At 41.1% G+C, this 22,316-nt stretch overlaps 1 protein-coding gene across 1 annotated transcript in view; it reads left to right on the forward strand.

Moving 5' to 3' along the window:
- AGK (acylglycerol kinase) overlaps positions 1-21,257 on the forward strand; it is a 36,586-nt gene extending 15,329 nt beyond the window's left edge. Inside the window, exons 5-15 of the mRNA XM_027680567.1 lie at positions 432-524; positions 1,478-1,510; positions 3,490-3,584; positions 5,645-5,714; positions 6,493-6,572; positions 8,588-8,645; positions 10,877-11,021; positions 12,108-12,205; positions 14,447-14,517; positions 18,846-18,930; positions 20,780-21,257. Of these exons, the coding sequence (XP_027536368.1) occupies positions 432-524; positions 1,478-1,510; positions 3,490-3,584; positions 5,645-5,714; positions 6,493-6,572; positions 8,588-8,645; positions 10,877-11,021; positions 12,108-12,205; positions 14,447-14,517; positions 18,846-18,930; positions 20,780-20,917 (966 nt within the window). The 3' untranslated portion in view covers positions 20,918-21,257. The remainder of the gene's footprint in view (positions 1-431; positions 525-1,477; positions 1,511-3,489; positions 3,585-5,644; positions 5,715-6,492; positions 6,573-8,587; positions 8,646-10,876; positions 11,022-12,107; positions 12,206-14,446; positions 14,518-18,845; positions 18,931-20,779) is intronic.
- Positions 21,258-22,316: the final 1,059 nt, after the last annotated feature.

Genomic DNA, 22,316 nt, shown 5'->3' on the forward strand with positions numbered 1-22,316 from the left:
TCTTCACTATTAAACCCACCGTCAGCAGCTTGCTGTCAGGCCTTTCATGTAGCTGATGCTGTTTCAGGAGATGCACTTGAGCACTTTGGCTGCTAAAGGTGTTGGGAGTTTTTCTGCAACAGCATGGTTGGCTTTGGTTTCACTGTAAATTTACCTGGAAATAAGATTATTGCTGTGATATGGTAGATGTGTTAAGATATACTCTGATATTTCATTAACCTTTGTGTGTGTGTCTGTGTGTTTACTGCACATATTCTATTAGGCAGCAGCCTGATTTTGAAGAAATGTCCATGAGTGTAAGTAATATACAGTACTGTGTGCCTGTATGAAAATAACTATTAAGCAGATGGATAGATGATTCTTTTTTCTCTAAGAGAGATATACTAGAAATAGCTGTCTGAGTTCTCACGTTTGGATTTCTGCTTCTTCAGACTGATTATGAGGGACAAGCAAAAAAGCTGCTGGAATTAATGGAAAACACGGATCTGATCATTATTGCGGGAGGAGATGGCACGGTACAAGAGGTACTGCAGGAGCCTGGTTTGCTGAGAATTGTAGTTGGGCTGCGAGTGAGAAGGTTGAGTCTGTGCAATGTAGCAGCACCATAACAACTATTACTAGAGATTTGTCAAGTTTAATGTCTGTGTTTTCAGTCAATGTTATAATCTTCTGGGAACAGGGACACTCTGCTAGTTGGTGTTAAGCTAAAAGTGATGATGGGAGTGGGGGCAAAAAGATTGTGTGACATATCTTCCAGAGTTTTATTCAAGAATGAGCAAACTGTCTGGAGAGACACGATTCTAACTTTTTCTTTTTGTGTGATTTAATTGTAATGGTTTAATTTTCCAAGTTCACTCCTATCTGTATGCTCCCCAAGAGGAATGCATATTTTGCTAAGTGGGAATCAGATAATTTAAAAGTTATGTGGGAATGATAACAAAGAATGTTACGTATTTAATAAATGCCTATTGTCAAGATGATTAATGACAGGAGCAAACTACCAGCAGAACTGGGGGATACTCTATTTTTCAAGTAAGACTGTATTTTGTTCAAGCATTTCCTGGAATGCTAACTACTGGTTTCATAAGACAATGGCTAAATGAAATGCAGTGACCTTAAGAGAAAGTAGTCAGAGTACATCTACAAGTTCCTCCTGGCCTTAGAGTTGATTACTGTTAATTGCACTGGCCAGTTCTATTTTTGCATTATGCAGGGCATTATTCAGTGTTAAAACATTTACACTGGCATTGGTTATGGTGCCAGCATATGCTCAGGCATATTCATAACCCTGCTCTTTCCACCATGTTTGCACACTGAACATGCCTCCTTTCCCGTGTAAACAGCCATAGCACCTTCCATGAAAGAGTAGCTGCTCCTTAAATCTTTCCAAAGAGTAAATGTGGTTAAGAATGTCATAGCTTTCTACTGTAACTGAAAAATAAAATCCTTGGAGCTGAGCATTTCCCATGTTTTTCAGGTCATAACTGGACTTCTCCGCAGGGCAGATGAGGTGAGAAAGTGTCATTTTAAAAATTTTGTGCATTTCTTAGAGTGTCTTGTGCATCCACTGCGGTCTCTTGGCCTCAGCTGTCTTCTGCAGATACGTTGCTTCCTAATCTGGAGCCAGCTTGCTGCGTACCAAGTCAGCCCTGCTGGTGTCCTGCAATGCTGCCTGTTGTTCTTCGTTCCCATTCTGAGGGATGCAATGGCTCCCAAACCATGGCTTTGGGAAGTTTCCAGCATCAGAGCAGGGATTGTGGAGAAGCCAAATGCTCAACTTTCAAAGACCCATGGACCAGCTGTGCGTGCCACTTTGTTTGGCACAAGCATTGGGCAAAAGTACATGTTTTGCCTGTATTTGTACAGGCTTGAAAATGAATTCAGTTATGGTCACACTCCCACTGCTTTGGGATTGCTCTGCTGTTTTTTCAAGCAGTGAATATCTACCTATGCAGATGGCTGCACTAAGCAAATTTTAACCTCTCAAGGTGGATCACTCCAAATGGAAATGAGGGAGATTTTTCTTTTTAAAGTGGGAGGACAGTGTTATCGAAGAAAGGAGGGAATCATTGTTCCCAAAACCTTCTGGCAGGAACTGGCAAAAACTCAATTAAATGATCCAGACAAGATTATGATGATACCCTTGGCAGCTAGAATTGTATCTGTTTAGGCATTTGTTTTGTCTGAATGTGACAAGAGGAACTTTGCAACCAAGCCAACATTTTTAAAGGAGGGCTGGCTGTATCAATTCTGAGAAATCAGTTTTTTAAGTTCAATATTATTATAGTTGGCTCCTGAGACCTCTATAATCTGAAGATAGTGGAAGAAAAGTTTTAGAGGCTTTACTGGCTAGTTTCTTTTCTCCATTTTCTAACTTACTATCTTGATGTAGCTTGAGTCGTTTTGCAGCAGTGTAGGAAATTCTGCATCCAGCACAATTACAGGTGGAATACTGCATTGTAGTATTGCCACTGTGTCACTTTGTGTCTTTGGCCAGGGAATTCTTCTTGTCCTTCATATCACTGTGTCCTAGGAGTAGAGAGCTGCACTTCGGCCCCCTCTCTCTGTGCTCTGCTTCCCTTTCCACTCGGGTATGTCATACCACTGTTGCCTGAATAAGAAGAACCTCTGCAAGGTATTCCAGAAACATTGTTCCTGGCAGCCAGGGGAACAGAGCTTGACTGCATGAGCTGCAAACAGCCTCTGGTCTGCACACTGTAAAACAGCTCTGAGGAAAATGAGAGAAGGGTGTTTGAGGTGCATTAAGACTCACAGGTGACATGGAGATAGCAAGGGAGAGTGGTGGGGCAGTGAGACGGGAATTACCGAGTCGGTGCGTATTGGCAGCATCCTGGTGCTGCTGGCAGCAGTGCCCGGAGGGAGATGGTACAACTGTGATATATGGTAGTTTACAATGATTTGCTGACATGCTTCAAGAAGCACAGTTTATTACGAGGCATAGTGTAATAACTTGCTCCTTCAACAAGCCCTTTTGCTGAACTGTGGTATAGAAAAACAACATTGTCAATGACTTTCAAAAATTAAACCTTCTGCTGCTTCATGATTTGGGTGCCAGCGGAATCAATTGATTTCCTTTCCTTAAGTGAGAAAATCTCTTTGCTATGCAAGGTTACTCTGTCAGAGGGGCATTTCTGCAATGGTAATGAGATTCAGAGCTTGTGATGCCACCGTCAGTATTAAGAAAGATGGCAGATTGCTGACAGAATCTGTGCATTAGTTGGGATGTGGCTGCCAACCTGCATGTAACAATGCTCTTAATGATTACAGAGAGCTCCTTTGTACCCAGTTGGCAGTGGTGGATTCACAGATTTGGATGCCATGTTCTGAGTCATTATGTATTACTGCCTCGTTTAAGGAAGTGCCTGGCTGCTCAGTGCCAAAGGGGTGATACCAGACACAGCTGTGATCTCCACACAGGAACTTCCTTCAGCTGATGCAAATGTTAATTTACTCTCCTCATGTGTCCAGGCTGCCTTCAGTAAGATTCCTATAGGATTCATACCTCTTGGAAAAACCTGCACTCTGAGCCACACGCTGTACCCTGAGAGCACAAACCAAGTCCAGTAAGTATTACATGTTTCTGAAACATATTTTTTGTTTTCAAGGAGCAGTGCTTCTTGGTAGCTTGATACTTTTCTTTTTCTTCTGTGTTACGTAGAAGTTGGCAGTCTCTGGGCAGAGCCCGACAGTTCTCTGAACTTGCCTGAGTTACTGACTAAAAATTAAAAGAAGGAAATGTATGTATTATTAGAACATGATATAATTTGCTGTGGCTAATTTCTCTGTGATCGTGTGATGCTCAGGTTTTTTTTAAAAAAAAGGATTAAAAGGATCAGCCTCTTAGGAATAGCAGAAAGGGTATGACAAGGATATAGCAAGGATATGACAAAGTAAAACAAAAATAAGTCCTCTTTCTGTCCCTTTTCCAGTCTAAGAATTCTAGAAACCAGTCTGCATATAACTGGGTTAGCAACTGCAAAGTAAGGACTAGTACAAGAATATGGGAAAGGCTGGATCCTATTACTGAATTTTGCAGAGTGGGACTGGCTTTTCCCTGTGGTGGGACTGATGCTGGCAACAATCCAACAACCTGATTCTTATGTTTAGCATCCTGAATATGATCCAACCTGGTGATATCTGTTACCTGCATTTCAGTTTGTTCTGCAAGATCGTTTTGTCCACTTCTAAAGTAAAAAGCCTGGTCAACTAATCTTTCTTTTCCTCACACTTCATTTCTTTTTGATTGTTCCCTTCCTCTTCTCTCATACTAATAATATTTCTTCTCGCTGCTGAAATCTCTTCACTCTCACTCTCCCACTAACTCATTAACATTTTTCTTTCTGGAACCCTTGCTGGTATCCATCATCCATAAAACCCACGAGTCAACTGGCATAACATCCTTCATTAAAACTACCAGAGTGCTTTGAAGCTCAGCAAGATGGACAAGGCTGTAATCAGCAGCTAAGATTAAAATAATAATTTATGTTTGGGTTCTAAAGAAGCTGTTTGAAATGAATGATCTTCTTGTCCCAAGGTAATGAACTGTGCAGGTGAGACTGCAGCATGTTGGTGAAGTTGAAGGTAATTTGGTCAATAGGCTGCTTACCTGTCCACACCAGTAACAGAACCTGACTTTAAAAGTGCAGAAGTGATATTTTTAAAAGAAGTATTTGGGTTTTGGTTCCTTCAGCACTCTTACTTTGGAGTGTAGGAATTGTAAAGGTCTTACAGAAAGATAAGAGTTAGGAGAGAAGAAGGGCTGTGGGAAGAACAGCTTCCTTATCTGTCTCAATATTGTAATCCTGATGGAGCCAAGGGCAATTTTTCCCACTGATTCACAGGAGTATTGAGCTGGATCTGAAAACTGCATTTTTTCCTTGTCCAGCTGAGACACTGGAAATGTATGCAATGTGGAATCTGAATTTTACCCAGCTTTAAAAACAAAGAAGGACTTTTAATCAAGTATATGCTTCAAGGTTTGAACATAAACTATTTAATGGACTTAAACACTTTGATTACAAAATCTTTACAGGTTGAAATGACAAAGTGCCTTAGCTACTGCCCACAGCTTAATGGAGACCAAAAGGACAGGAGCACAGCTGATAGGTAGATTTATGTTGATTAAAAACTTCAAAACAAATTAGCATACTAATGCAGTTCAGTCCCAGACACATGAGCTGAGACCAGTCTTGTGCCGTCCCCTACCACTAAAATAAAACAATTATTTGGGTCCTTAGTGTGTTAAGTATCTGAAACAGCAGGTAACACAGTTGGCATGTGATCTGCCAGGTTAGCTGAATAGGGAGGAATCTGTGAAAAGCTCAGACTGAGAGTTTCCTTTTACTTTTTGTCTATTTTGCTGTTTGTTAGAGTTTCCTTTTACTTTTTGTCTATTTTGCTGTTTGTTAGGACTCAGGCTTTGTCATGTGTTGCAGCCACCCATTTTGCTTTCTAATTTCAGTGAAGTGCAGCACTTTTCCCCAGGGTTGTTACGTTTGCTGAAAAAAGGCCCCACCCGGACTTGTACTGGAATTTTCTAGAAAAAAATGTAATTTTAAAGCTTACTCATTTCCTTCCTTCCTGTTTGTTTTCCTTTGCTTTATTTCCCCTGTTTGTTTTGCAGGCATATTACTAATGCTACACTGGCCATTTTGAAGGGAGAGACAGTTCCACTTGATGTCTTGCAGATCAAGGTAAAAGCATCTGCTTTTTTGGAACTCAACATTCCTAAAATTTTCCTATTTTCATGTTTTTGTGTTTACATGGACTGCTTTTCCTCTGTGTAATGCTGTTACAAATTTTGGTTTATGATATCAGCAGTTCTGATGGCAGTCATTTCTCCACTGTGACATCAGATAGTCTAACTGGGAGAAAACAGCAGAATGCCTGAACATCAGCTTTTTTGAGGCTCAGAGAGTATTGATGAATACAAAACTTAGTAACAGTGATGTCTCTGTAGCAATGTTGAGAGGCAGCAATAGCTGTCTGAGCTGATTTGATGCATTCATATGTGTTGTGCCATTAATAGCTTTCTTTGACAAACTGGAAAATGTAAAACGGGAAAACCTTTGGCTGTGCCCTGCGTGGTTTTTGAATATTGTTTTTCTGTTACGTTGTAGAATGAACGTTTCTGCAGTGAGAGCGTAGTGTTGCTGTGCAGAATTCCTTGCTTTTGGCTGGCAATATCCACAGAATGAAATGGCCATTGCAGGGTGTGCAGTCAAACTCAGTCTACTTCTTCAAAAGTTCACCTCTTATATTCCTCTCCAGAGCAGACAGGATGTACAGAGCTTAAATTCTGCTAAGCTTTATTGCTGTTAGGTGTTTATCATAACCCTTCTGTTAAATGTCACTTTTGGGATTAATCAGAAATCAGTTTTTATTTAGAAATGCTATTTTTCTGACTGCAGAAAATAAATTGGGAAACAAGGTAAGAGAAAGTAATTTTGCAATCCTTATTTTTCTTTACAGGGAGAAAAGGAACAGCCTGTATTTGCAGTCTCTAGTTTGAGATGGGGATCTTACAGAGATGCAGGAGTTAAAGCTAGCAAGTAAGAAAATACCATTTTTGAAATTGTGCCTCTTTTAGCATCTGTTGCCAAAAAGATATAACCCCCTCTCTTAAGTAAGTCTTTTTTTGAGTGTAGGCATTTGACAGACAGAGGCACCCACTCTTGTTAGGCCTGGCATTACACACATGGGAGTGTAAGATGTATCAGCATTTTTATAATTCAAAATAAACACTTATCTGGTGCTCGCCTGTTCTTTTAAGTATTTACTTTCTTCTTGCCTTGTGATATCCGCTTCTGGAACTTTATTCAGATCGTAGCAGGGGGAAAATCTCTCCCTTGAGTAAAGTCTAAGTAAAGTAATTGGCCATTGTTTTTCATCACTGCCAATGAAAAGGTGCATGTGGACTCTGTAACTCAATTCCAACAAGGGACATCAGATAGATGTAGAAATGCCCTGAAGTTCCTGCTGGAAATGACTGTTCTCTGAATGCTAAACTAATAATTATTGGGCTTTCTCCAAAAGGACATTTAACATGCCATGTCTGTGTATCAAATGACAAGCATTGTCTGGTGAAGGAGCAGCAGTGCCAAAGCAGCTCACTTCCCAAACTCTTGTGGAGTGCAGCTGTAAGGAAATACCATGTGCTTTGTGAATGAGCCATCTTTGTCAGGAAGGAAGAGGTAGCTGACCTCTAGAGTCTGTCTGGCAAATATTTGAGAGGTTTGAGAGGGGATGGGGGAGATGCAGTAAACAGTCAGGTCCCTGGGAAACAAGGAACATTCTAGGTAGGCTGTGTAGGTGCTGACTTGGCTTTGCTGCAGTCTCTCCTGCTAATTGCAGCCCCAAGTTCAAGGAAGTGCACTGCTCTTTGCTCTGCACTCTGGCTAGGCTTCCTGCCCATACCCTGTTTTTTGCCTAGTGCCAGCCTTCACATCTTTTCCTGCAGCAGTTCCCTTTTTTTTAAGAGTCTTTTGGACAGAGTGCTGGTGGCATAACAGCACCTCTTGTACGTGAGGCAAGAATGTTTTCTAGTGCAGAGAAAATGTAGAGAAAATGTGCCCAGCTTGGAAAGCGCTTCAGCCACAAATGAATGGGTGCTCAGCCTGCTTGGAACAAGAACCATGTGTGCTTGTCCTGTTTTTATAATTCTCCACTTCACCTGCTTTTGGTCCCCATGAGGGATGAGTTATTGGGCTAAAATAAACATTTGGTGTATTCCAGTACAACTGATCTTATACTGAAAAGAAGGCACCTATTTAAAGGGAGTTAAGCTGTAAGACAAAGTTCCAGAAATTTATCTGACTATCCCTCTGCTAAGCACTGTCCTGCTGGAGGCTTGGTGCTGATTTATGTCATTATTTTACAGACAACTTCATGGCTTGATGGGAGTAGTGGAGAGTTGCACACCTTAGTAGTTAGTGATAGATCTGCAGTACTCTTGACCTGATGGTGTTTAATGTGCTTTGCTGACCCTGTTTGCTGGAAGACAGTGATCAAAATGTGCACCAAGCCTGCCTAACTATAGTTACATCTTTGGATTCTGTACAGTGTGTAGATTCTACAACTGTGTGGCTGATCGGATTTTTATTTTGTAAAACACTGATGTTGATGTGAGAATCCCCTGGGACAAATCAATGTTTTCTGGCTCTGTTCTTTTGTCTCTGAAACTTTTGATTTTTGTTTGTTTCCTCCAGCATAATGCTTTATTGCATATTGTGGAGGTGCAAACCACCAGCTGTTGGACCACAGGCCTTTAAATCATCCCCAGTTGTGTCACATAACTAGGTAAAATTCTGCTAGTGAGATGTCCTGCTGCCTGTAGTGAAGATTATACACTGCGTTTTGGTGATCTGTAAATCAGGAAAGGGATGTCACTGCTAAGCTGCTGGTGATGTGTAGAAACTATCTTACAGTATCAAAAAGCTAAAAGTTATCAGGGAGCACTAACTCAGTGGCAGACAAGTCTGTGTGCTCTGACTGCATGCAAGGTTTCTCCCTTTCCTAGTAATGACCCCTGGATATCTTAGAAGGTCTGTTTGTGTTCTCTTTTCAGGTACTGGTACCTTGGGCCTCTGAAAACCAAAGCAGCTCACTTTTTCAGTACATTTAAGGTAAAAATTAATTGTGAGGAAAGTGTATGGGAAATGAAAAGGCTGACTTTGCTTCATATAATTTATCTGCTGGTTTTTGTGAAGGATTCTGGTAACAATATAAAATGGGAGTGAAGCTGGACTTTTTAAAAAACCTATCAATTGATAGACTTACTTCAGAAGAGATGAAGGGGAAGAGAAATGCTTTTTTAAAAATTCCCTTTACTGAAGATCTGTTTCTGCAAGATCACCAGGGGGAGCCAGTAACCGCCTGTGAAACTGGTGAGCAGCAGTGGTGGTGAAGATAAGCACCAAAGTGCTCAGTCACCTTTTCTCAATAGCCTTTCTTGTCATAGCATTTCACTCTGATTTATTCACCTTGCAGAAGGGTCTATAATTAGGCTGCTCATGCACATTGATAAGGCTTCTTTGTGTGGTAAAATGAACATGAAGATTAATAGCTTATATCTCACCTTAAACTTTTCTGTTGCTTGAAATCCTGGAAAGATTAAAATTTGATCTGCATGAAAGGTGAGACAGTTTCACACACATGCTTTTCCTGTTCTCTGAACATATGAGGTTCCTAATGAAAGGCTGTGGAAATACCCAGGAGCTGGTACAGTAGATCAGACTGTGCAGTCTAGTCATGCTGTCTGTGATAGTGCCAAGGATTCTTTTATAGGAAGCTCCTGTAGAAGGGAGTTTAATGGTAATGTATCCATGAAAGTTGGGTTGGTTGTTGTTGGTTTTTTACCCCCCCCATCCCCAGGAAATTGGAGATGATGACTGTGTGCTGGCATTCTAGGTAGAAACCTCCTCTTGATTTCTCTCCAGCCCCTTTCTAACTTTTGTTGAGTCCTTAGCCACAGCTATGGCCAGTGATAGTGGATTTCACTGGTGAGCTATTCATTGTGCATTAAAAAGATCTGTTTAACCTGCTGAAGGTTGAAGTGGCCACTTTTTCTGATATTACAATAGAAAAGTTTCTACCTGATCTCTCCTAATTGTGGTATTTATTGCTTTATGTGCTTCTTATGTTATCATTCTGTTAATTTCTGTAAGAAGTGTCTCCAGCCTATTGAGCTTAATCTCTTCCTGGCTTGTCTTTGCTGCTGTACACTTCATATTTTCTGGTTTTGCTGTAGCTGTCTATTGAAACAGGGTGACCTCTAGCTGAAAAAAGTGTAATGGGAAAGGGCTCACCTCTGGTATTGGTAGGGGCATTGTTGTTTGTGTTATCATCTCTTCAGGCTTAAATTATCACAACATTGCTGCTTTTCCCTTTAATCCTTAATATTTATTGTTTGTGTATTGCCCTGCTGATGCAACCTCTGTTTGTTCTCTTTATTGTGTAAGTATGATAGTAGACTCCTTCCTTGCTCTCAGAGGTGTGAAGTGAATTAGCTTAACAACCTGTGCTGTATGATCCAAAACTAATTTTAAAGTTTTGTGCATAGAAAAATAATTGTATTGAGTTCATGTGGGCTCTTGGCTGTTTTGTTTTACTATATACATTTAAAAACCTATTAAGTGATTCCCTCCTTTAGTCCTATGTTTGGAGCATTTCAGAAATTATTTTCAAAACGAGAAAAAATATCATGAAGAATAATGTGTTAGTACTTTTTTTCCAGGTGTTTTCCCCTAACATGCTTTATAAAGTACATGTGACTTGCCTTAAGACCTGTCGTGCTGCTGTCTATAAGCACCTGACTATCAGATCAGATCTGGATTGTTTGAGTTGTTGGAGAACAAAGGCCTGCCAGGTTTCAGTGCCCCTCGGCTGCACACAGCACTGTCTTTGTCTGTTTGCATTGGATCCCGCTGTGCAGTTGCTCTTTGAGGTTGTCTTTGTGCCTGTGCAGAGACCAATTGTACTTTCAGACATTAATGTTGACCTTGCTGGTTTTGGTTGTTCCCTCCAACCAGAAGCAGCCGTGTCACCCTGCCACACATCAGCAGCAAAGAAAACATCCCTTTACCCTCTGCTCGTAGAGGGAAAAATGCCTCACTTTGTGCAGGGAAGGAGTAGATTAGTGGACTTGGGGACTGTGGGTAATCTCTTTGAAGCTGCAAAAAATGTCATCTGACGTATGAATCTGGAGGCTGGAGACCACAAAGTAGGCTGAGGCAGTGGTGGGGCCTGTGTAGATCTCAGGACTACTTGGGAGCACAGAATAAATAGGCTAGAGGGCTAAACAGGTAGGTGCTAAAATGCCTTTATGTTCTGTCTTTCCTTTTCATGTAAACTCAAGGAGTGGCCTCAGAAACATCAAGCTGCTCTCATGTATGTGGGTCCAACTGAGAGACCTCCAGAAGATCCAGAGGAGAAACCGTCGAGACCTCCTTTGTATGTGAGGCTTTACAGGCGACTTCGCTCATACTGGTCACCTCCAAAAGGTGAGATGTGTGTATTTTGACATAAACTCACAGGCAGGTTCTACTCCTCTAATAGACTGGGGGGGTGGGATGTCTGCTTTACTTTTGTGCTCTTTTTTAATTACTATTATTTATTAATTTATTTTTATTAATTTTTTAAGCTGTGATTTTTGTCAAGATACTTACAGTGGTATCTGCCAGAAATGGAACAGAGTAGCCCTGCCAGTGCTTGTGGTCCCATAAACAAAGATCCATTTGCAAAGAACCCAGGGCATTCCCTGGAGTCACAGTTGCTTGCCATTGCTGTAGAGGCCTCCTTAGGGAATACTTGGCACTTTTGGGTGAGCTTCTTGAAATCTTCCAGTGGAATGGCTTCTTAGTGAGCTGGTGAGAGAGGAGCAGCCCTTGTTTTCCAGGGTGGGGAGAGTTGCTGACACAGAGCAACGAATGTTACTTAAAATAGAACAGTAAAATTTGGGCTGTGCAGAAGCCCTAAGTTTCTCATAGTACTTTCTGTATCATAAACTTTCTTCTCTGTGAGCCTCTCTTGAGTGGGCTGTTGGCTGGGCAGTGCACCTGGCAGAGCACAGAAGGAAGGAGAGTGTGTATGTTGTGCAATCTGCTGTGATGCAAAGACCTCATTTCTCCTTGGCTGGCAGAGGTGATTCATACAGAAGCATGAATTAAGTGACCTGTATATGAGAACTGAACTGGGGAGTTTCCTCCCATAGAAAATACATGTTACTACAGCATCCTGAATATCAGATTCCTGGTTTTTTGGTAGCAGCACTTCATGTGTTCTTCTAAATGTTCCTGTAACTAGCCCAGGAGATCTGTTAATCCCTGGGCATAAGGACTCACAGGGCTGTCGTGTACTGTGCTTGACAGTCTTTTCTGCTGCTGTGTGAATGCTGATGCTATTTTTTTCTTCAGTACTCCAAAGCTCCCTTTACCTTTTTTAAGATTTTGACATTTTTAAGAAACAAAATGAGTGGCCACAAAGGCTCAGAGTGATTTTTGTGTCTGGCATTAATGTTTCGTGGTTCATAATGATCAGTGCAGTTGAATTCCACTTAATGATTGATATCTTCTCCTCTTAATATGCAGAATTTCCCCGGGAAGTAACCCCCGAGGACTGGGAAGAACTGAAGCTATCCACCATTGAGCTTTCCATTGCAACTCGGAACAGGCAGCTTGATCTAACAGTAAGACCATAATATAACTGGATTCCAAATGCTGGCTGGCCACAGAGTTTTCCTTTCTTGTTAAATTCCCATTCTTGTGTCTATATAAATAAAAGTTACTGCCTCGTGCAAGGAGAGGCCCATGGCTGAATCCAGGAATGGGCAAGTTTCAGAGTCAGTGTAAAAGCACTGGAGACGGATGTAAAACTGGGATGCAGTGGGATCAGGAGGAATCTGTACAAGGTTTTCACTAACCAAACAAGTTTTAGGATTGCCCATGAGAAAACAAAGCATCAAAATAGGCATTCCATTCCTTCTTCACCATGTGAGAGTGATTCTGTTTGATTAACTGGTGCTAGAAGGAAGTTGAACCTGAATGTCTAGCTGGAATTTTGCCTTTTTCTCTCTTCTTTTGACTTGCAGAGCAAAGAGTTAAAAAGAACTGGGACTAGGGAAATGACAGGGGCTACACTGATTTGAAGGAAAGGAAATGCAGGTTGTTGTGGAAGAGTAGAACCAAGGCAGCAAAGGAACTGTACCTGTCATAACCTTCTCAGCTTGTTCATGCTGTTCATTCATTGTTTTAAAACCTGTCTTTAGCTTATGCCTGTGTTTTGGTGCAATTTTACTGCTGTGGAAGCTATTTGGGTAGATGTCAGTCTTTAATTTTACTGGAAAACACTAACACAGGGGAGCTTCCCTTCATGTCCTCCTCATGGCTGCGGGAAACTGTTGCCACTACACCCAGATTAACAGGAGGTGTTGAACTTCCTGCAACATATTTCTTGCTCAGAATTTAGGTCTTTAAGAACATGAAAATCTGAGTTACGTTGATATGTTATTTTGTAGGATCAGAAAAAAAAAATAAAACAGGCAAATATAGTCTTTAAAATGTTCTCCTGTTTTCTCCTTAGAACGTACCACTTGAACTTTAGTTTCTCATTCCTCAGTGGCTTATGATTTGCACTGTCACTGTCTTAGTAATGATAAAAGCTAGACAGAGATTAGTATTTGAGTATTTGGGGTTTTAGTGGTTTCTAGATGGCACTTGAACACAAGAGTATTGGTTGCTGAACTGGATTGGAGTCAATGATGTAAAGTAAAAACAGACCTACCAAGAATTGAAAAAGTATCTGGTTGCCACAAACTAGCCCTTATGTCTCTTCTGTTGTTTTGTTGGTTTTGGGTTGTTTGTTTTGTCTCCTTTATGCCTTCAAGATGCACTTTAATACTCACTGGTATTGAAAAAAAGAAGTGATGTGGGGTTCTCAGGTCTCTTGCATGGTTTAGAAAAGTGGACAAGTTTATGTAAGGCGAGTTGTACTTCTGTGTTTCTAGATCTGGAAGTATCTTGATGCTGCATCTTTTTTTTTCTACACCTGTGGACCCCTTGCATCTGCTTATAACTCCCAGTCTTGAAGCCGTTGTCCCTGCAGCCATCAAAGCTGAACAGCAGCTCTCTCAAATCAATACCAGGCCATATCTGCTGACTACTGTCAGCCACTCCTGTCTCTCTGTCTCACCTCAGATTCATGCCTAGGCTGCCCTCTTGAAGAGAGCTGATAAAGCCATACAGATGCAGCTCAGACAGTGCCAAGACTACCTCTGCAGAACAGCAAATAAACCGAGTTATACTAATAGATGCATTTATTTTTACTTTTGTCATTTTGATTGCATCTGCACTAGGACTTCTGCCAGGACAGAAATGTTAAAAGAAATAAAAAGAATAAATTGCATCTTAATCAAAGTTGCTTTCCTGGAAAAAGCTTCACTGTATACTCAGTTTAAGAGCAGGCTGTAAATATGAAAGAAGCTAAGTAAGGAGTTTAAAGGATTGATACCAAGGACACTTTGATTTCCAAATTGTATGGTTTAAAATTCTCTTACTGTAGTGTCTGGTGGCCAGAGGTTGTATCATTGTACTATTGCTGAAATTCATGAAAGACCCATTGAATAGAAATAAATTAGTAAACCTAAGGAGTCTGCTATTGTCTTTAAATGTAACAAGAAGCCAAATGTGTGACTTGTTATTTTGCTTCTTGTGGTATTTATTTGAATATTCATCAATGGGAAAATACTGTCTATAATTTATAATTCAAAATCTCAAGTTGAGATTTGAAAAAAAAGCATGAAATGCAGAAATGCATCTTCTGAGTCCTTTTGTGGGACAAAGGACTGGGCATTGTGTGAACATATTGCAGTCTCATGGGTGTGGCATTTTCAAATGTTAACTGCTTGATTTCTGAATCCTTTTCTGCACAGCGCACTGAGGACTTCATGGACATTTGCATTGAAGCAGATACTGTCAGCAAAGGAGAGTTTGTTCACAGAGGGTGAGTGTGGGAAGGCTGTGAAAAGGTGACGGAATCTCTGTGTGAGTGGGAACACAAATCCTGAAAAGCTGTTTTTCTCTAATCTTGTGCTGCAAAGTTCAGAAGCAGAAGACTGCAAAGGACACCAGTCAGTAGTGCTTCATGAGGATTAATGATTTTGTTCTTTAAAATTCTTACTCATTTTCTGTAAACAAAGCAGAACTCCAGAACCTGGAGTGTCAGAATCCAGGACCTGGAGTTCTTTGTAGCTTCTGAGTTTCCTATACCTTTCGTCTTTTCCCCTGTTGCTCTAAGTCAGTACTAGTTGTATATTACTGTCATTACCAAGTTTTTATAGACAGCCATGCAGACTTATCCCCAGAATCTTTTAGCCCTGGCTGCTCAGTGGATTGAGAAGTGGGTCACAGAGCTGATAACATTTGTACTAGTGATACCTGGAATTTTTGAACTGTGATTAGACAGGCCCTGCTGTCTAAGGGAAAAGCTTCCCTAACTCAATAACTCTTGTGAGAAATTAGGTCTGAGCTGGACGAACTGTTGGAAGATGTGCATTGAAACAGGGACTTTAGGCAAATGTCTTGGTGCTGCTTGTATGTGGAGTAAGAAGGCTGCAGGTATGAAGAAGCAGCATTTAGAGAAAAAGTGAATGTTGTCTTGTTCCTCCTGCTCTCGCCAGATGCAAATCACAGCTGTCTTTTCCAGTTTCTTCATACAGTCCCACTCACAAATACATTGCGTCTTCAGTGCAGTTTTTACCAGCAACAGATTTTCCTGCTAAATCCCACAGTGCTTTTTATTTGCTTTTTTATTTGCTGTTTTCTAAGTCTTAGAGCTCCCTCTAGTGAAATCAGTGGGAGGATTTCAGCACAGTTTTACCTGTTTGTCATCACCTTAATAATTCCTGCTTGTATCTCTTGTTTATGATACTAGTGGTAGCTGCAGGCCCATTTTTGGGCATCTCACAAGCCTCAGTGGCAATAGAATCTTCTTACCTATGCATACACTGTAGGTCAGGTTACCCTCCTGCAACTGCTTTTAAGTTGCATGAGCCATGTGGACCATAGGTTGCTCGGGACTGAAATCTTTGCTTTGAAGGCTACAGAGGGAAAGGAGGAGGAGAGTCTCCTATTAGAAACCAGAGGAACCTGGTCTCCTAAAGGAGGGAGACAAAGGAGATGCTACGCTGGGTTCTCAAACACTTTGCTAGTGGAAAAAATGTAGATAACTTGTGTGATTTAAGGGAGGCCTATCCAAGTGTATTCCCACTGTAAATAATGTCTCCCATGTCGACTGGACATGCTCCATGCAGTACTATGGCATATTTTCAGACTGCAGCTACAGTGTCATGCAGAAAAAGTCTCTCATGAGCATTAACATTGCCCTGCTGTCTAGAGCTAATTAGAGGCAGTACCCAAAGCTTTGAGCTGCTGTTCAAGCAAAGTTCAGAGAAAGAAGCTCTTTTGATTAAATAGTGCCCAAAAGTCTACGGGTGACAAAGAAAGAGGGGTGTATGGGGTGGGGGAGCAGCAGGAGGGACTGGTTAGTTGTACAGAGAGGAGTCTGATCAGAAAAAATGTGCCCTGTTTGTGCAAGGCAGAATCAGGGTGTTCAGAGATCCCACAGGGCCTTTGGCAGTGTGCTTTGAGTCAAGCCCATTATCAGAGGCTCCCCATTGCGCAGCACCAACAGGGTTTGTCTTTGGAAATGTGTGAAGAAACTCCTTCTTTTTTCTTCTCTTTTTAATGCATAGTTTAAACTCCACCAGAATTTTGGGGGGGTGAAAAGGTGTTTAGGGAAAATACCTTATTAGTGCAGATATCAAGGGTTTTTTATATTGAAGAGGGCATTGACAGGAGCTGATGAGAACTGATGGGTCACACAGAGGAAATTACACATCCAACAGGAAACTACCATGGAGGTTCAGGCAGCGTGTATATGTGGGGATGCATCAGAGTGCTGGAGGGCAACTGCTGATGGATTTCAAAGAAAAGAGTAGGTCATCCCAGGTGTATAGAAGTGCCCTCTGGCTGTGGATCAGATTTGTGTGAACAAGAGCATTTGCAGCAAGGGTAGAGCTGACATTTAAGATAAGGTGGTGGAAGAAGAGGTGGTTACAATGGAGTGCTTACTAAGAAGTGCTGGAGGGGAGGAAGGCAGGGATGGAAAGTGTAGCATCAGTAATCCACATTTTGTTAGCCAGCTTAGATTCTGTATATGAAAGTTTTGAGAGCTGTCACTCCAGGGCATGAATACAGTTACCAGCTACAGTGCAGAAGACTGGACTGTTTTTTGTTTTGTTTTTTTGTTTTTTTTTTTTTTTGTTAGAGGACTTACTCTGAATCGTTAACCATTTAATGTTGGCCGCTTCTGGACGTGAAAACTAGGTTACAATTGTGTGTTACATGCAATAGGTGTTGTGGTTCTCTCTCTACCTGTATTGTTGTGATTCAGCATATGGAGTGAGATGCAACAATCAATGGAAACTGTTGCTGTTAGACTTTTCAGTCTTGTTCCTATTTTACATTGCTGTCACCTTGAGTAAGGAGCAGAGTCTAATGGAAATGAATTCTGATCCTTTTATACTGGGCCACCAGAGGGGCAATCGCTGCAAGTGGAGTTGTGTCTATTTGCTTCTACCAGTGTTCTCCTTTGACTGATCTTTATTTCCATGTCTTGGCTTTTTTGTCTTGACCCCATAATTGCATCTCTATAGAGCTTCATTTGCTTTCATTGACCAAAAAAATCTGCTTGCTCACCAGAGTGCCATATCTAGGACCTTATATGTTAAACTCCAGGCAGGTTAAACTTTAAGTGGGTGATCTTGCTGCTTGTTTGTACAGCACTGTATAAACTGACAGTATTGCATGCCATCAATGATTTATAATTTATATTGCTGGAGGATGTTTAATTCCCTCACAGTCACTCATCAATCTTTTATTCTATACATATTTGATTAAAACCAAATTTTCCACAGTTAATATTGCTTCCGTCCTTCCCTGCCCTTTCCTTTGGTATTTTTGCTTTTCTTCCTTTGTCTCTGATTATCATCTCCTGTTTCAACCCTTGCTTCTCATGCTCTTTCTCTGAGATTTTCTGTGATTTTAAGAATCAATTGCATTCCTCTAGGGGTAGAAGACTTGGTGTATAGGGAGATTCTGACATGTTTTTGTGAGTTCTTTTCTTTGGGCAATATTTAAATAGACTCTTTCATATCAATCTACGAATAGATGCAAAAGCTGGGGACAGCTGGCATTGCCTGTCAGAGGAATATCTGTGATAATTCTGCCATGCTTGAGAGCTGTGATGTATTAACACTGTTATTCTCTGCTGTCCTCTTTGCTATCTGTGTGTCTTAAGAGGGGTCCAAACTGAGAGGTTACTGCCTGGGGTGCAGTGACCCTTTGTCAGTGGTCAGTTAAAAGGTGATGTGTGTTGTCAGTCAGGAGGCCAGAGGCAGGTCAGCACACCCAAGAGCTTGTGCTCACTCTGCAGCAGCACACGTGGGGAGAGGGAATCACAATGCCCTGTTCCTGTAACAGCTGATGCAGTGACAGGACAGCATCCTGAGTCTTGGAAAAGACCCCTTGGCACTTGCACCACCGGCTTTCTAAGGCAAGCAGCTGCCTTCTATGTGCTCCCATTTGATATCCACAGAAGTAGGAAAGAAAGCAGCACTTTACATACAGTACATAAGTAAGAATCTTACAGGCACCATGAGAGAGATACTGACAATACTGGATATTGTATTTAGAATGGATAAAATGATGAGTTTCTGGGGGTTTCTTCACAAGAATTATATAAAAGCAGCTGTTAAGAAATGTCATTCTGATTGGTGCTGATGTGAAGAGTGGGGTTTTTCTTTGTTTTTAGATGGTAATTTAGTAGTTCAATATAACTATAATTCCATCATTATTTTGGCTTGGGGTTGTTCAGGTTGCTGGTAAGTTATGTGGGTGCATGGGATGTGAGGAGATAGTATTCACTGCAGGAATTGAACAGTTCAGCACGTAAGTGACAAGCACAAAACTCTGCTCCTTTTTCAAATATGCAAAACTATGTTCAAATATATTCAGTGAGCTCAGAGCAGAAGCTGGGTGCAGGCTGTCAGTGCATACTGATATGTATTGACTGCAGCAGAAGAGGGAAGGTTTATTTTACTTTCTTACAGTTAAACCCACAAATATTTGTATATATACATAACCTCTAAGTTTATCAAATGCATAGTGTTTTATCACCCCACAATGAAATGTCATCCCTAAAGAAGGCTGTTTCTTTTCCCTCTTTCTGAGAAACACGTCCTTACCTTACCTCTCTTTTGGATTGAACAGAAGTCAAAAGATGCGTGACCCACATACGTGTCCTGAAGGGAGTCAGTGCATCCAAGCCAGCAGATGCATCTTGCAACTTCCAGAGGTGAGACAAAGACTTGGAAAACTTTGTCAGTTTATTTCCTTGTACCCATTGATGCTGCACATTAAGAAATCCCTATTCCAAACGTGGGAGATGGATTACACTGCCAGTGAGACACACAGTTCCACAATGCAGCAACTGAGTCCCTGGCCAGGAAACACATACTGGAGTTCCCCAGCTGCTCTTTAAACCTGAGGGAGAGCTTCATTCTGCCAATAAATAGTGGCAGATCTTTTATGAAGACAGTGATGATGGTTGTAGAGGATATTGCATATACACAGGAAATTCCACCTGAATATGAGGAAGAACTACTTTACTGTGTGAGTGACCACACACTGGAACAGGTTGCCCAGACAGGTTGTCGAGTCTTCCTCCCAGAAGATACTAAAGAACTGTCAGGATGTAATCCTGTGCTTTAGGATGAGCCTGCTTGAGCAAGGAGGTTGGACCAAATGATGCACTGTGGTCTCTTCCAACCTGACCCATTCTGTGATTCTGTGATACGCAGATCTTCTCCTTAGCACTGAAGACATGTACATTTTGCCCTAAAAAGGATTGTGCTGTAGAGAAGAAGATAAATATTAGAAGCTTTATGGAGACCAAGGAGGGGGAGACAAGGCAAGGGGGCTCAGATCAGTATAAGGAAGTGCCTCAAAACTTTGAATTGATGAGGCTGAGAAAGAAGACAAAACTGTGCCTGCCTGTGTAATTTAGATTCGTCTTTTTCTGCCTCTGGGACAGAAGAAGCTGTTATTGCAGCCCTGGAGAAGATAGTTTCTTGTTTTTACAAGGACATGAAATCAATCTCCTAGATAATTTCTGTCTTCAAGTGATCTATCATTTGGCAAAATAATTCCATAATAAGGGCGAATAGAATGTGGCAAAAGGTGAAAAAAATCTGTTGCTACCGAGTTAAAATCATGAATTATGATGTCATGATTAGCCAGCATCGAATGTAAATACTTGCATCAAATTCATATCATGGCAGTTTTGTGATTCTGAAAGAATACTCTGGAGAGCTGGGCTAAGTATGGCTGAGCCATAAAAAAGGATTCAGGTGTAAAAGGAACTGGAGGCAGCTCAGAGGAGTCTCACTAGCTTTGCAGAGAAGCGGAATATGTTGATCCAGCTGGACTGCTTTGCTGTACCTGTGACTTCCAGAACCTATACTAGTTTCTCTAGTCGGTGCTGTTCTGGTGTATGAGTTCACCTGAGTTAGTTTGAGTATCCACGTAACACAGCCCTCCCCTGAGTCCAGTGCATGCAAAGCAGCCACTGAATTTGTTTTTAGGTAAAGTCAGCCTGCCATTTTGATGAATGGTTTTAATCACTGGTGACTTTATCAGCGTTAAAGAAAACACTTGAGAAAATTCTACTGATGAGTAATTCCTGGCCAGTGAATTACTTTGCATCTCATGTTTCAGATCAATATAGTGAAACAATACCAAAAGGGGGTTGTAATATGGATTTAATAGGAGTTACTTAACAGGCACTTCTGCAGATTAGGTTGTGTCACCACTGGCAGACTAAGATCTAAGTGCGTGTAATTGAGGTTCCAATAGCAAAGAATCCTTCAGTATAAACAATGTGGGTCATTAAAGCTTCCTAGCATTTAATTATCACTAATTAGTAACTAAGTGAGCCAACATCTTACGCAACAGACTCTTAGTATAGTGAAGGATAGCTCTCCCTGTGTTGTGGAGAGCAGATGGGCTGGAAGGCACAGGGATGGGGGTCATCCTGGTTGAGACTCAGCTCAATATTCAGTTGTAATCTATTGGTAAAATCGGGTATCAGCGTTACAGCATTGCTGAAATAACATGCTTGATGTTTGACTGTTATGTGCACACAGGGCACTGAGGGATCCTTTGGCATTGATAACGAGGAGTATGAAGCTATGCCTGTGGAGGTGAAGCTGTTACCCCGGAAACTCCGGTTCTTCTGTGATCCCAGAATGAGAGAGCAGATGCTCCATGCAGCAATACAATGAGAATTCATGTCAAAGGGGCCAGTGTTTACTAGTCTTACCAGGGTCTCTTCAAAGTGCATGAGACCTCACTAACTTGATTAACCCCAGCAGACTAATAAGCCTTTTGGCTATTTTTACGCACAAGGTACTTCCATTGGAAGTGGATGATTTGACTGGTCTCAAAGGGGTTAAAAATGCAAATGAAAATTCTGAGAAATGCATGTTAACTTGATGGCATCTTTTTTTTCCCCCTCCCTCCAAGAAGTCATCAGTGTTCCATTTACAGCACTGCAGGCTGAGTGCTGTGTGCCAGATGCTACTGCTGTAATGCCATTGTATATTAAAGTAAAACAAAAGCACACTTGTTGTTGTGTTCTAAGAGTTTAGGTCTACTTTACCCATGTATAAATCTGGAAAAAAGTTTATTTTTGGGGGGAGCGATGCTAAGGAATTCTATGAAGTGTTGGAATTGCCACATTAAAACAGGTGGTTTGTTATCTGCTCCGTCACAAAATGAATTGGAGATCGGTGATACCAAGCTTTGGAGCAAGTTTAAAAACTCCCGATATGTATCTGGATAAGGTATTTATGTCAGTCTTTTTCATCTTGCCAGATTCAACAGCACAGAGTTCCAGTAATAATATAGTAGAAATATATTCCTTTCATCAAGTTTAGGCATATTACACAGAAGCAAATTGGAAAACATCATTGACCGAAAGCTGTATGAGGTACATGTGGAAAGACTCTTTAACAAGCTGAATGAGTCTTTTTTTGTAAGTATTCCTTTTATTCCTGTAGTAATATAACACAAGTAAGGGCATCCAAATAATTTTTATTATTCATTGTGTCTGGTTGCTCTCCTCTAATGTAAACAGTGCTCACCACTCCTTATGCAATCTATATCCCCTTGAGCCTCAGTACCTTAATTACTTTTGTTGCTTTTCTGAGCTTTTGTTTATAGCTTTGCTTCAGTTGCTGAAAGGAAATATTATTGACTTAGGCAAGGTTATGTGTTGCCCTTCTTATGGTAGCTTATAAACTCACATGATTCTGCCTTGCTTACTGGAAGAAAAAAATTCATCCTTATTTTTCTGATGTGATTGTTGCTTGTCTGTAGTCCCTGTGTTACACTGTGATGTAGTCGTAAGTTCATCTGTTGACTCTTTGCTGTAATCAAAATAGGAACATCAGTGAATTGACTTCCAGCTGCTTTTTTAAGGACTGCATCCTGGCTCCATGCTGATTCACTAGCATCCTCTGCTGGAGACTTCGTAAAGGAAAAATGCCTTGAAAGGGAAAGCAGCGTTGGGTTTCTGCATGATGCTGGAACTACACTGAATGCTCTCCTTCCATGGACTATTCTGTGGAGAAACTAATTACCTAAACTAGATGATCTTTAAAGTCCCTTCCAAGCCCTAAC

The sequence above is a fragment of the Neopelma chrysocephalum genome, unplaced genomic scaffold (genome assembly GCF_003984885.1).
Source record: "Neopelma chrysocephalum unplaced genomic scaffold, ASM398488v2 Primary Assembly neopelma1_59, whole genome shotgun sequence".
NCBI lineage: Eukaryota > Metazoa > Chordata > Aves > Passeriformes > Pipridae > Neopelma > Neopelma chrysocephalum.